The sequence below is a fragment of the Alligator mississippiensis genome, chromosome 4 (assembly GCF_030867095.1).
Source record: "Alligator mississippiensis isolate rAllMis1 chromosome 4, rAllMis1, whole genome shotgun sequence".
Lineage (NCBI taxonomy): Eukaryota > Metazoa > Chordata > Crocodylia > Alligatoridae > Alligator > Alligator mississippiensis.
The window spans coordinates 159345903-159359736 of NC_081827.1; the positions used below are offsets into that span (position 1 = coordinate 159345903).

The window sequence follows — 13834 nt, forward strand, 5'->3', positions numbered from 1 at the left end:
TTCCACTTGTCTCTTCCTCTTCCTCACTGTCACCGCCCCCTTCTCCACTCAGGGGAAGTTGGAAGGTCCTGTGCCACATGCCTCTGTGCCAGGTGGCTTTGGCTGCATCCTCTCCATCCTCCAATACCAATTTCTAGTAGTAGGTCTGGAGTTTGCTCAGAGCCATTTTCACACAGCCTACCACCTCTACGTCCTGTACAACAGGAAGTTCCTGGTCTTCCACAGGGCGCTCCTGATGCAGAACGCAAACTGGTCAAAACAGGGCGACGGGTTCCCCTGGTGTTTGGTGAGGTGCCCATACAGTGCCACTTCTCTGGTTAGCTGGTTGATGCCAGACACCATTGACAACTGCTCTTTTTGCCAACAGAGGGAGACCCTGGTGCATGTCTACCTTGAGTGTGCCAGGTTGCAGCCCCTCTTCTACCTCCTCCAGAACCTCCTGGTGAGGTTCTGGCTGCACTTCTCCCGGCACCTTTTTTGTTATGCACTCCCTGTCTGTGGCCCCACAGAGCCCCAAGGCCTCCTAGTCTACCTATTTCTGGCCGGGACAAGTTGGCTACATACAAGACCAGGAAGGAGGCTCTGGCCAGGGGGAACCCAGGTGAGTGTGTGGCTCTTTTCCTGTCACTGCTCTTGTCTCCAGGTGGAGTTTCACTGGCCAGCGTCCACAGGCTCCCTCAACTCACTCGAGGGGCAGTGGGCACCTCTCTGTGTTCCCTTCTGCATCTCTTGTTAGTAATCTATGACCTCACTCCCCTTCCTGTTTTCTCTTTATTTGTCCACTGGAATTAGTTGATGTGTCCCTAGTGGCCTCCCTTATTAAGGGAGGCTTATAGTACTTTGTGATGGGCTAAAGCCCATGATCTTTTGGCCCAATAAACAGCCCTGCAGTGCTTCTTTTCATCCTTGCTAAGCTCTGGTACTCCACACCTCCATACTGCAGAGCATTTGGGGTGGTCCAGCTTCCATGCACCTGCTGAGCATGCTGGATAAGTCAGGTAGGGCACATTTGCTGAACTGTTGAGCATTCTGGTCACGACCAGGTGACACACATCTGCTGTCTTAATGAGCGCTTGGGCAGACCCAGGCAGCACACACCTGCTGTGCTGCTGAGCAGCCTGCGTGCTTTCCAACACAATGCACCTGCCATTCAGAATTCTCTAAGGCTCTTTGCAGCAAGAGGGACCTACAGTCTGTGGTGCGGGACCCTGACTCTGCAAGTTGGAAGATCAGCTGCATGGGCTTTTGCTGAACTGAATATGCAAATAAACTTTGCAATCAGCAGTACATCCCTTGCCTTGTTTCCATTTGACATTCAGTGCACGTCGCTCTGCCCCTACATTTCAGTGTGCCACAGATTTGGTAATGAAGCACACGTGACTGCCTGGTGGAATAGCTGGCAGCTTGGCCTATTGCACATCAGTTACTCACAGAATCTCACACTCACGTGGGCTGTAAAGAAAACATAGCTAGGAGAAATGAGCGCTCGGATTCTGGACATATGGCTTCAGGGAGAAATGGGCAGTGGGCAGAGCCCAGGCTGCAGTGACATGTTGCAATAGAACCTGCCTGCCAGGAGGATGCACCTCAAGCCTGGTCTACCTTGATGTGCCTAGAACTTGTGGTAGCATAGCAGGTTTGTCCAGGTCAGACACACCTACTTCTTATGCACCCAGCAGGTGGCACCTGGAACCTGATCTGCAGGCCAGCGAAGCCAATGGCGGTGTTGCCTTTTACTGTTGTTGGCTTTGGGTAAGGCTCAATCTGAACCCAATAGGTCCCAAGGATGAACACTTGTTTCTCACTGATTCCCAAGGGACAGATGGACAGATCTGTCTTGGAAACACAGACCTCCCTATAGTGAGATTCAGTGGGAACTTCCATCTTGCTCCAAAAGCCTCGTAGTTGCGTGACAAAGTAGACTGCAGTTTTAGTAATAGGTTAGGCAAGGATTTGTATGGGATGGGTTGGATAGGGATGATCCTGCCTCAGGCAGGGGCTTGCGCTAGATGACTTCCAGGGGTCCCTTCCAACCCTGCTGTTCTAGGATTCTGTGAAAAGCATTGCATGCCACCAACCAGAGGCAAACCCTTGTTAGAACCACAGGCTTTTTTTTAAATGAACAAAATTCAGAGAGGGTTCCCAGCCCTCAGGGCTTTCCCCAAAGGGAATCCCCAGTGATTTATAAACAAGATGTCGTAAGCTGGGACAGTCACTCTTGAGAGAAAAAAAAGGGGCATCAAGTCTAATTGGCAAAAACTGGTGAAGCAGCTGGCACAGGAGCCTGCAGGAGCCAAGGGCAGAAGGTTAGGGAAGGTGCAAAGGAGAGACCATGGCAGGGAGGGAGAGCTTGCCTTCTGCAAGATGGTCTCCCCAGATATCCCTGTTTACTGGGCTTTGGCTGGGGTGAATCTAGATGGGGCAGGAGAGGAGCACAGAGCTGGTGGGGCAAGGAGATTAGGGAGGTGACCGTGACTCAGGGCTTTGAAGCTGCCCTGAGTAGCTCCCAGGTCTGCCTACCCTCAGTGCAGCAGCAGGCCAGCACAGCTGAGCAGAGGCTCCAGGCAGGGTAGCCAGCCAGGAGGCCCCGAAGCCTTCTCAGAACCTCCCCTGGTACCAGGTCAGTCTGCTACTTCTGCCATCTGTCAGGGGCTGCTGTTTGGGGAAGGTGATCGAAAGGGGAGATGGGAGGGGGGCAAGAGGGGTGCATTCACTTGAGGGTTGGGGGAAGGAGGGACATGAACACATTATATCCAAGTGTCCTGGAAGGTTGATGGGTTTGAGGCACAGTGGTGCTATCTGGCATTGAGTGCCACTAAGGAGGTGCCCACCATACCAGGGATGAGGCAGCCTAGAGCCCACCCTGACCCCAGCTGGCTTCCAACAGAGCTGGCATTCAGATGCACACAGGCTTCTCTTTTGCATCTTGTGCTCTCTTAGTGTATCACTTGGGCACCAGCATTTGGGTGGACTGGCTCTCTACATCCCTGGAGATGTGGGAGCTATGCCTGGGTAACCAGAGCCAGCATCTGTTCTGTAGTATGTGCAGAGTATGGTAGACTGATCCCAGGAGCATGTGTGAATGGGGCTATTGGGAGCCCCATTGCTCTCATGGAAGAATAGAGGAGATGTGAGCCAAAGGAGCAGACTAAGTTGTCCTGCTGGTAGGCTGGATGGACATATGCCAGGATCACTGCTGGTTGATGGGCATGCTGGTTTCTCTCTGGAGTGGCAGGCTCCAGGATGGGGCCTGGAGCCTATGGCAGCAGAAAGGGGGAACCCAACACCTCTGTCTCCCTTTAAAGGTAGAAGCTAGGTAGCAGGCAAAGTGGCGAGCTCCTGACCTCCAGCCTTAGCTCCGAGATGAGTAGAGCTGGCTCACATGGGAGCATCAGCATATGGCTCTGGCTTTGATACTCAGATCTGGGGCAAGTGCTGAAATGCTTCTTGTACAAGGAATGGACATCTGGTTATATGGGAGCCTATTCAACCCTGTGCAGGCCTGGGGAGGAGGGAAAGGGTCAGTCTTGATGTATCTCATTTATTGTTCAACTACTATTGCTTGAGGGCTGCCAGAATGGCAGAGGCTGATAAACTGTATACTACAGCATGTCATGGCACCGAGGGGGCATAGACTCTGGTCTGGAGGACACTGTGTTATATATTATGGCAGAAAGGGGTATGGATTCTGTAATGTTGCTCGCATTGCTAAATACTGTGGCATAGGGGTGTATAGGTACTATAGTGTGGCTCACTGCTATATAAGGCAGCATAGGGGAGTATAGATGTTTTATAGTGGCTCACTGCTATAGTGTGGAATAGGGGAGTATAGACTCCATGTTGTGGGTCACTGCTCTATACTGCGACATGAGGTATGCAATTCTATACTGTGGGTCACTGCTCTATAGTGTGGCAGAAAGGGGCAGAGATCCTGTACACTGTCTCACTGCTCTATTGTGGCAGCAAGATATGGACTCTATATTGTCTGTCCACAGTGACATCTTGAGTTCCTTGAAGGAGCACAGTGAGGGGAGGGGGAGAGCAGGGATTTGGAGAGGAGATGATTGACAGCCACTTGTCACTCAATCCCAGAACCTCAATGTTCCTGAGGGACAGAGGCAGCTCCCATCCCAAACTCCCCTCTCCCTTGCTCTTCTCTGTCCTATTGCACCCTCTGCTCTTTCCTTGCAGAGCCCCTGGGTGTCTGTCTCTGCTCAGCTAGACCCAACTACGATCTCTTGCACTGCTTGTCTTTTGGGGTTCCCAAGCTGGGCCCCCACAGGGCTAACAGAGGCATATGCAGTAATCGAGGGTGCATGCTTTCCCCCAGCAGGGAGTTGCAAGTGGGGGTTGATAGCTCAGAGGGATCAGGACCTGTATTATCAGCTGGGAGCAGAACACAGCTGATGCAATACCAGCCCCACCTCTCCCTGCTGAGCAGCTAACCCCAGGTAACTGTGCAGGAAGGACTGGATCTCAGCTGTGCATAATGGTTCCCTTCTATTGGATGCCTTCTACTTCACAGCACTTTGTGAATGGGGCTTGCTCTGCTCACCATGGAAATGCAGCTGGCTGTGGGATGGAGCGTGACAGCTGTTCTACAAGGCATGGCCCTGCCACATAAAAGGGTGTGGGAAAGGAAAGAAGAATCTTGTACCCAACAAAGGGGATATGGGGTGAGAGAGCCAGAAGCAGAGCGATAATGACTCCTGAGTCCAGTGTCCATGTCTCTCCTCCCAGGACTCAGCACCCCCTTGCACCAAATAGGCTCAGGCTGGCATAACTGGCAAAATGCCACCAACTGAGCATCACTCCTTGCAGCCTCCTGAAGTTCCCAGCCTGAATACTTGAGCCATATGACATTTGCTTTCTGGGCATGGTGCTCCTGCAGGGTCTGCCAAGGGCAGACTCCATATCACAGCATGAGCTCCTATGAGCTGGGCAGCTGCCAGGGAACACACTGTATCTCTCCTGGTGCAGCCAGTGTTATCAGGTCAAGACCCAGAAACCCCCTTTACCCCACTGCTCCCCTCCCACACTCCCACAGAATGGACAGGTCTACACTGCATTTCCACCAGTGTCTCTGCCCTGGATATTCCCCATCCCCTGTGAGACAGCAGTGAGTTTGCCAGTTGTCTGCATCACCCTGTGACAGGGACCTCCATCTCCTACACCCTTACCCCCACCCTAAACAATTCCTTCCTAGTGGCTGGTAGACAAAACCAGCACATGGAAGACCAAATGTGGACCCAGAGCCATCTTTTAACCTCACAATCAGGGCTTCCAAGACCAGACACAGCTGTGCAGGGGCTCAAGGAGGCCCTGAGCTCTGTGGCTGGCTGCCTCACAGTGCCAGGAAGGCACTGAAAACTCAGGACTGGAAGCCAAGCAAGGCCTCAGGATAGGATCACCACCACATCATGCCCCCTATACTGCTTGGTGGCTTAGAGAGGTAGGAGCAAGCCAGGAGTCTCATAAGCTAGTAACACACAGCATCAATTCAACCTGACAGCCCAGTTCCTTAAGCCATTCCAGGTGCAAGGGCTCCAGGACCAAGCCCTGATAGCCTTGCAGATGGCCTGGACTCATCTCACAAGGAAGGCAGGAGTCTTGAGGATGGAGAGGAGATCCAGGACTCCTGAGATCTGTTCCTGTCCTAGACCCACTCTAGGGACTGTGGGCAAGTGGAGGGTAAGGGTTTGCATGTGGGTGTTGCCCTCTAGTGACCAACTTCAGTTACTATCACAAACTGCCCTCAGGCAGCTTTCATTTTAGCTGTGGATATGAAGGGCTGTGGGTTTGGTGCTGAAGGTCTGAAGTGCAATCCCTGGTCACCAGCAGGGTGTTGCATAGTATGTGCAACCCTAATGCTTGTTCCTCAAGCCAGATGCAGCTGCATTTAGACAGGAAACCTAGTACACTACCTTTAGCTTAGCTGTTATTTTGCAGGAAACCAACACTCAGCTCCAAAGTCATTTTGCTTTTTCAGGGTAACAGACACCCCAGACAATGCTTAGAAACAGGCCAGCACTGAATACTGCTGCCTGGGAACCCACCAGCTGGCTAAGACTTTGTAAACCACCTGAGCTGGAATCACTGTGTGCCCAGATGCAAAATCAGAGGTGGATTTGGGCTGTGAAGTCTTGTAGTTTGAGGGAGCTGTGCATACCCTGGATCTAGGGTTCCAGGCCAACCCACCAAAGAGACAAGTCTTAAGGCTTGCTGCTAGTTTTGGGTTTGAATTGATGGGCCCCAGAACTTCAAGAGAAGTTTGGACCCCCTGCCCTGGCTTTTCTCTTATGTAAAGATCCAGGAGGGAATGAAGGATCTGTATTTGAATACAAACACTATTCAAGGTACCCAGATTGCCTTGCTGGCATGGGCTGGACCCTAACATCTCACCAACTCATCAATGTTGCCTCAGATTTAAGTAAATCACTTAAAAAAACTATTTAAATTAAGTAATTGTAGCAGGTTCAAGCCCCACAGGGACAGCCATAACACCCCCTGGTAGCTATGTGGCTCCTGCTCTACTCAGAGTCCCTGGGCACCCTCCCTCTTCTCTTACCTGCCATACCTTGATGTACTTAGTTGATTTGAAAAAAGGAAGACTGCCCTAGGGTCCCAGAGTGAGCCCTCATCCATCCTCCAGCCATCAGCTCCCTCTCAGACCCCACTGGTCCCAGTCCTGCCCCTCAAGCATTAAGGGGGCTCCCCTGGCCCATCTGTGCCCCAGGGCACCCATTGCTTTAAGGACTATTTATGGGCTCCTTCTGCCCTTACAGCCATGACCATGCCTCACAGATAGAGTTGCCAACCCTCCAGGAATTAGATAAGTCTCCAGGAGACTGTAATGTGTATTTGCCTTCCTGATGTAAAGTCTATGCACTGTAATCTGTAACAGATATACACAGGTGTGTGGGCATGTTTGTGTTGTGTGTCGTGGGCACGTTGGCATTCTGGAAACTTCCCAGAATAAATTAAAAAAGAGCTGGAAACCCTACTCACAGATGTTACCAGTTATTGTCTCATGTCAGGCTTCCTTAGGCCCCTTCGCCCTTTGGGGGTCTTGGCCCTCCTGGCCTCCTCCCCTCCCCACTGTGCTGGACCTGGCTTCTTGGCTCCAGCCCTGTGTCACCCTTTCATGGGCTTTGGACCCCTGGCCCTGGTTTCTCCCCTCTTGGGCTCTGGCCCTCAACCTCACAGCATCAGACCACAGCTCTCACTTTTCCTGGCTCTCTCTCCAGCTTCCACCAGTCAGTGTCTTAAGCCCATCCCCTTGGCAAGGCTTAAAACATGCTGTGTTGCTCAGGAACCCCTGTGGCTTTAAACCTTGATGCACCCCTCAGGTACCCCATTCTAGCTCAGGTCTAGGTGCACCCCTCAGCACCCCTCTGTGGCCTCCTCATCTCCCCCTGTAACCACATCCAGTTCACCAACCTGAAGTTTAAACAAAAATGTAAGCCCACTGTCTGTAACTAAATTGACCCCATACTGGGTCCTACTCCCTGCAAACTGTGAGTGTCTTACTTGCAGTCCCCAGGGCAGCTCAAATTCCAGGCAGTCCCGGTCTTGTGGCCATCCTGCTCAGGAGCTCTTCTCCCAGACTCCCTGCTCTGGCTCAGGCCCTGGGCTTATATTGCTCCCCAGCCACCCATAGGGGTTTCCAAATAGAGCCTGATGGCTAGCTTCTGGGCAGCTTACAACCAGGGCCAGATTAACCCTCTAGTGTGTGGTTCCTTGGCTGCCTAGTCCCTGCAGCCAGGCCCTAATGGGAATCTTACCCCCCACCTGGGGATCTCTGCTGCTGCTACTCCTGTAAAGTAATGGGAGTCTCTGGTTCCCTGTTACAGTTATGCAAACCCATTTTGGGGAGCAGAAGGCTTATTTTGACTTAGTTTAAGCCTGTCACTAATTGAGTTAGGCTAAACTAGAATAAGCCAGGTTTAAACTGACACCAGCACATCCACCAGCAGTTGGCCAGTAAGCTGGGCTCAGACTCCACCTCAAGTTGGAGGCTTGTCTGCTTGGGACAGATATTCCCCAATCAGGGAAAGTGCAAACTTGAAGTAAACATCTCTCCTAGGTAACCCTCTCATGGAGGCACTCCTATTCCAGAATGAATGTGTCCGCTTAGGGAACTAATCCAGAATAGCTATGCTGCAGTGTCTCCTCTAGGGAATGTCCCACTGTAGACTACTCCTTTCATCAGTGCCTCTGTGCAGAGCCAGCCCCAGTCTGACTGTAAATATAGTGCATTTCAGAGACCAGTTTAAAGCAGGTTCAACCTAGCTACCTCGGTGCCCTTTGGCCTGTCCCTAGCCCCAAGATGGGTTTCCCAAGCATGCTTAGGACCTACTGTGGGATCCCCAGTGAATCACTGAAGTGCCTCAGCATCTCTGTTAGTACCTGAGACATTGTTCTTTGCATAGGGAACTCTCCAGCACTGGTGAGAATATGGTGCCCTCCAGCTCCTACATGGAGCCTGTGTTCAGCAAGAATATCCAAGAGTGTGCACATGTGAGGAGGGGGAACTTGTGACACCCCCTGAAATGCATTCCTGGCTGCATTCAAAAGGCATCATTTCCAGTGGCCTAGGAAGCTTGGATGGAAATACCAGAAAACCCTCAAGTCTTCTCTCACAATCTGAAACACCATCTGCATGTGGGTGGGAGCTGGCAGCAAGGGACAGATGTCACCAGGGAGCTGGAGCAGTTCCTGAAGCACCCACTGCCAGCCCTGATGAATGAGGAGTGCTAGAATAGTGTGTAAGGCTTTGGCTAAGATCCATTCACTATGGCAAGACCTGGACATACATGGGATGGGAGACTGTTCCCACTTCAGAGCTCCCAGCCCAACTCAACAAGGTAGAGAAAGAAGCAATGAAATCCCCATGTCCCCAGTAGGCAGAGGCAGGCCCCTTGTCCCAAAGTGCTGGCTGTGAAGCGTTGGGTAGTACCAGGTGATGGGAGCTTGCCCAAAGTTAACCAGGAGCTTGCCACTAGGCCAGGAGCTGAATGATGCAAGCACATGCCCTCTACAAACCAGCCCTGAGCCTACAGGCAAGGCTTGGACTCCACTACCTTGCACATACCTTGGGGTCCTGTGCAGGGGCATGTAGATCCGGGGGCAGCTGTGTCTTGGGGTGAGGTCTGGGCACTGCTAGGTCTTAGGGTGGAAGCAGGGCTCTGCCGTATTTTGGCAATGGAAGGCAGGGTGCTGCTGTCTCTCAGGGTGGGGGCAGGTTTGCACCATGCCAGCACCCTGCTCTTGGATGGGCACAGGGATCCTGGTGTGGGCCAGGTCATTCCTAGCCTGCTCTTGGCTGCCTAACATGGTTCTCCTCTCTTTGCCTTTCCAGAGCTTTTGGCCGATTGGGTTATGTTGCCTGCGGGCTGACAGCTGGAGAGTGAGAGTCACAGAAAGAGTGACCAAGAGCCAACCAACCATGGACACTCCAGATAAGGTAGGGGCGACCAGCCCAGCCTGGTTCCTGCTCGATTCAGCCAGGATGTTACTGCCTGGCTCTCCTTCAAGGATCACTGTGCAGACACCATGCTTTACACTGTGACAATCACCTGTCACTGGGGAATACTGTACAGATTCCACTTCCATAGAGTGCTACTGTGGAGACAGGACACTTTCATAGAATTATAGAATCATAGAAGTCGGGTAGGAAGGGACCTTGTAGATCTTCAAGTCCGACCCCCTGCCTGGGCAGGAGGGAAACTGGGCTCGAGTGACCCCAGCCAGGTAGGCATCGAGCCGCTTCTTAAAGACCCCCAGGGTAGGAGCCAGCACCACTTCCCTTGGAAGTTGGTTCCAGATCCTAGCCGCCCTAACTGTGAAGTAGTTCTTACAGATGTCTAATCTAAACCTACTCTCCAACAACTTGTGGCCGTTATTCCTTGTTATCCCAGGGGGGTGCTAGGGGAAACAAGGTCTCCCCCAAACCCTTCTGGTCCCCCCTAGTGAGTTTATAGACGGTCACCAGGTCCCCCCTCAGTCTTCTCTTGTGAAGGCTGAACAGGTTCAGGTCCCGTAGCTTCTTGTTGTGGGGTCTGCCCTGCTGTCCCTGGATCATGTGGGTGGCCCTCCTCTGGACCCTCTCAATGTTGTCCACATCCCTCTTGAAGTGGGGTGTCCAGAACTGGACACAGTACTCCAGCTGTGGCCTGACCAGTGTCACGTAGAGGGGGAGGATCACCTCCTTGGCCCTACTTGAGATGCACCTGTGGATGCACGATAGGGTCTGATTAGCCTTGCCGACCGTGACCTCGCGTTATCGGCCCATGTTCATCTTGGAGTCAATGATGACTCCAAGATCCCTTTCTGCCTCCGTGCTCTCAAGGGAGTTTCCCATCTTATAAGTGTGTTGCTGGTTACTACTGCCCAAGTGCAGCACCCTGCACTTGTCAGTATTGAAACGCATCCTGTTTTTGTTAGCCCACCTTTGCAACCAATCCAGGTCTTTCTGCAGTCTTTCCCTCCCTACTAGCATGCCCACCTCACCCCAAATTTTGGTATCATCAGCAAATTTGAACAGGTTGCTTTTCACCCCGTCCTCCAAATCGCTGATAAAGAAATTGAACAGTGCGGGCCCGAGGACCGAGACCTGGGGGACTCCGCTGCCCACTTCCCCCAGGTCGAATATGACCCGTCCACCACCACCCTCTGAGCATGACCCTTCAGCCAATTAGCAAGCCATCTGACTGTGTAGGCATCAATGCCACAGTTGCCTAGTTTTTTAATGAGAATGGAGTGGTCAACAGTGTCAAAGGCCTTGCTGAAGTCCAGAAAGACTACATCCATGGTGACACCTGCATCCAGTGCTTTTGTGACCTGATCGTAAAAGGCAATCAGGTTGGTCTGACATGACCTGCCCCTAATAAAACCGTGCTGGTTGCCCTTGAGCATCATCCCTGATGCCAGCCCATCACAGATGTGCTCCTTGATGACCTTCTCAAAGAGTTTCCCCAGGATTGAGGTAAGACTGACGGGCCTATAGTTGCCCAAGTCCTCCCTCCTCCCTTTCTTAAAGATGGGGACCACATTGGCTATCTTCCACTTTATAGGGTGCTACAGTCACACATCATTAGAGGAAACGCTGTACAGACATCCCACTTCATAGTGTGCTACAACTGCCCATAGTGACCTACCATAGGGGTGCCCCACTTCATAGTGTGCTACAGCCACCCATAGGAACTCACTCTGTAGACACCCTACTTCACAGTGTGCTGCAGTTGCCCACAGAGATTTAACCTGGTGGCTCAACTTACCCTCTGTAGCAGTCCCACCAGGGGAATCACTATACAGATACCTTCCCTACCCTATGCTGGTGTCCCTACCAAAAGCAGCATTCAGAGCCTGCTGGCTCCCTCTCCAAGGGCTGGCTCATGGGAACATCTGTATACCCAGAAGAGTTGGGAAGACCAGACTCCAAGCTCTGCTGTAGGGCTAGTGCACTGGGATGATCTGCCCAAGCCACACTGCACAGCAGGGAGGTGTAACTCTGAAAGATGCTCTCCTGTCTCTCCTTAGGAGGACTATGAAGCTGCTATGAGGGAGAATCTGGACCTGGAGAACTATGAAGATCCTGAGCAGAAGCTATCAGATGTTGCACTGGGCGAGCAAGACAGTGAGTAGCCCTATGCATCAGGCTCATTAAGGGTTAACAGGGGGGTGTTTGGGCACGGGGGGGGGGGGGCGGGAGGGAGGGGAGTAGGATAGGAGCTTCTAGGCTTGTAGTAGTGCTAGAAGTATTGAGTACTGAGGCTTGTAGTAGGGCATGGAGAGGGCAGGGCACGCTGTCTGGGTCCTCTATGATCTACCATTCATCAGGCACATTAGGAAGGGTTATCATGACTTCCTGTCCACTGCTGGAGCCTGGATGCCAGGCTGGAGGGAGCTTCTAGGGCAGGAAAACCCTGGGCTCCTGGGACTCCGCCCAGGTGCTATGGTAAACACTGGTATACCCATGTTCTGGATGTGCAACAAGGTGCCTCTGTGCACAGGATATCCAGACAGGATACATGTAAATAATGCAGAATAAAGGGCTACACCTACAGCAATAGTTTAGCTCTGCCTGTGCAAGGTTCTTCCAGATGAGCTGGAGATAATACCCCATGTATGCGTCTGCACAGGAAATGCGCGGCTGGATGTGATGGGATAGGGTGGCAGAAATAACCCACTGCAATGGGGGCATTCACAGAGGAGCAAGAAATTCAGTGATCAATGACGGATCATGCCAGAAGAATGTCATGGTAGATGAGGGTGGTGTGAGTGGGGGAGAGAGGGATGCCATGGGCTAGAGGACAGGGCACTGCACTGGGATTTAGGAGGCTGAGTTCAGTCACCAGAACAGCCATGAGTTTATTGGGTGACCTCGGACAAGTCAATCTATGAGGTAAAGTAGAAGTGGCACTCCACTGCTTCAGTGGCACACAAGGCAGTTGGCCCCTTAGGGATACTCAAGTATAGGACTGGGGGAATGTGGATCTTGTATGTGCCTGGAATGATGAGCCTTTCTGGATTTCTGAGCAGCAGTGAGCTCTGTGCAGGGTCAGGCTGGGTGATGCTGTGGATGGAGCCTGCAGGAGGAGATGATTCTTCAGTAGATGGGGTCTGATTCACTTCTGAGAGAATAGTCCAGTAAGCTGCTAGGGCAGAGACTCCTGTCCCTTTGTGATCACGAATGCCCCCAGAATCCCAATTCAGCACCCTGTCCAGTAGCCCAAGGTGCTTTCTTCTCACATACAAACCATAAGCAGTAATGTGAAGAGCAGGAGGCTTGTAGCCCTGTGTTCATTGGGTGGTTACAATCCCTTGTCTACATTTCATATTGTTATTTCCGTTGAACTCAGGGGTTTTTGTCACTTCCTGTCCTAAACTGTTGTGCAGAATTAAGCAGCTGCTCAGTTCCCCCCTCTCCCTCAAAGGTGGCTGCATTCTCTTGGCAAGGATAAAGATCCTTTGGAACCTCACATAATTTAATCCCTTAACACCTCTAAAACAAGTCAAGGTCCTAAGGTGAAGTAAGAAGGGCAGAGCATTTGAATGATTAAAACTCCACCACTAAGGTATATGTGCTGTGACAAGCTAAAGAGAAAGAAGCCTGAGGCACATGGATTCCTTTTTAATGGATAATATTGTTTCAGCTGGTGCATCCAAGCCAGTTCCAAGGAATCAATGCCCTAGGCTTTGTTCAAATAACTTGACTCATCTCTCAACAGTTTCTTTGGCCTATAAATATCTGTGAAGTTCCTTTGGCACAGGGGTGCAATTCATGCAGTCCTGTTTACTCATTTGAGCAGTGTTTATGTGCTTTTTAATGTGCTATAATCTCAGAAGCTAAATAACTCTGAAAGCAACAGTGATAAACGAGGTCTAATGCTTTGTGGCTTTAAACTCAGTGGTGCTCACCCAATGATAACTGGGCAGTCCCGAGCTTCCATTATCTCTAGCTCTCCAGCTACTTTCTTGGGATCATCCCTTGGGTGCCAGGCTGTGATGGGGGAGTGTCCCAGAAGCAGCCATGGTGCCAGGCAGCAGCAGTGCTCAGTGCCAGCTTCCCCACATTTACACATATAGCCAAAGCCAAGTATCAGCAAAAGGTCTGGGCACATGACATGTTTATTCTGGTGTAATCAGCCTTTACACCAGGATAACAAAGATGATATACAGCCCTGTACCAGTTTTACCGACTCTGAGCTGATGTAGAATTATTCTGGTAAAACTACAAGTTGCACCAGTGTGAGCATCATTTGTTCACAGCTTATCCTGGGGCAGCTAGCTGTTTGCTCAAGGCAAGCAAGGTAATCCCTGCACCCTGCCA

At 51.5% G+C, this 13834-nt stretch overlaps 1 protein-coding gene across 2 annotated transcripts in view; it reads left to right on the forward strand.

Moving 5' to 3' along the window:
* Positions 1-2496: 2496 nt before the first annotated feature.
* SLC4A1 (solute carrier family 4 member 1 (Diego blood group)) overlaps positions 2497-13834 on the forward strand; it is a 44180-nt gene continuing 32842 nt past the window's right edge. Inside the window, exons 1-3 of one of the 2 annotated variants that reach the window (XM_014609213.3) lie at positions 2497-2620; positions 9362-9466; positions 11542-11638. In XM_014609213.3, coding sequence (XP_014464699.2) covers positions 9449-9466; positions 11542-11638 — 115 coding nt within the window. In that variant the 5' untranslated portion in view covers positions 2497-2620; positions 9362-9448. The remainder of the gene's footprint in view (positions 2621-9361; positions 9467-11541; positions 11639-13834) is intronic. The other variant, XM_014609214.3, reaches the window with a different exon arrangement.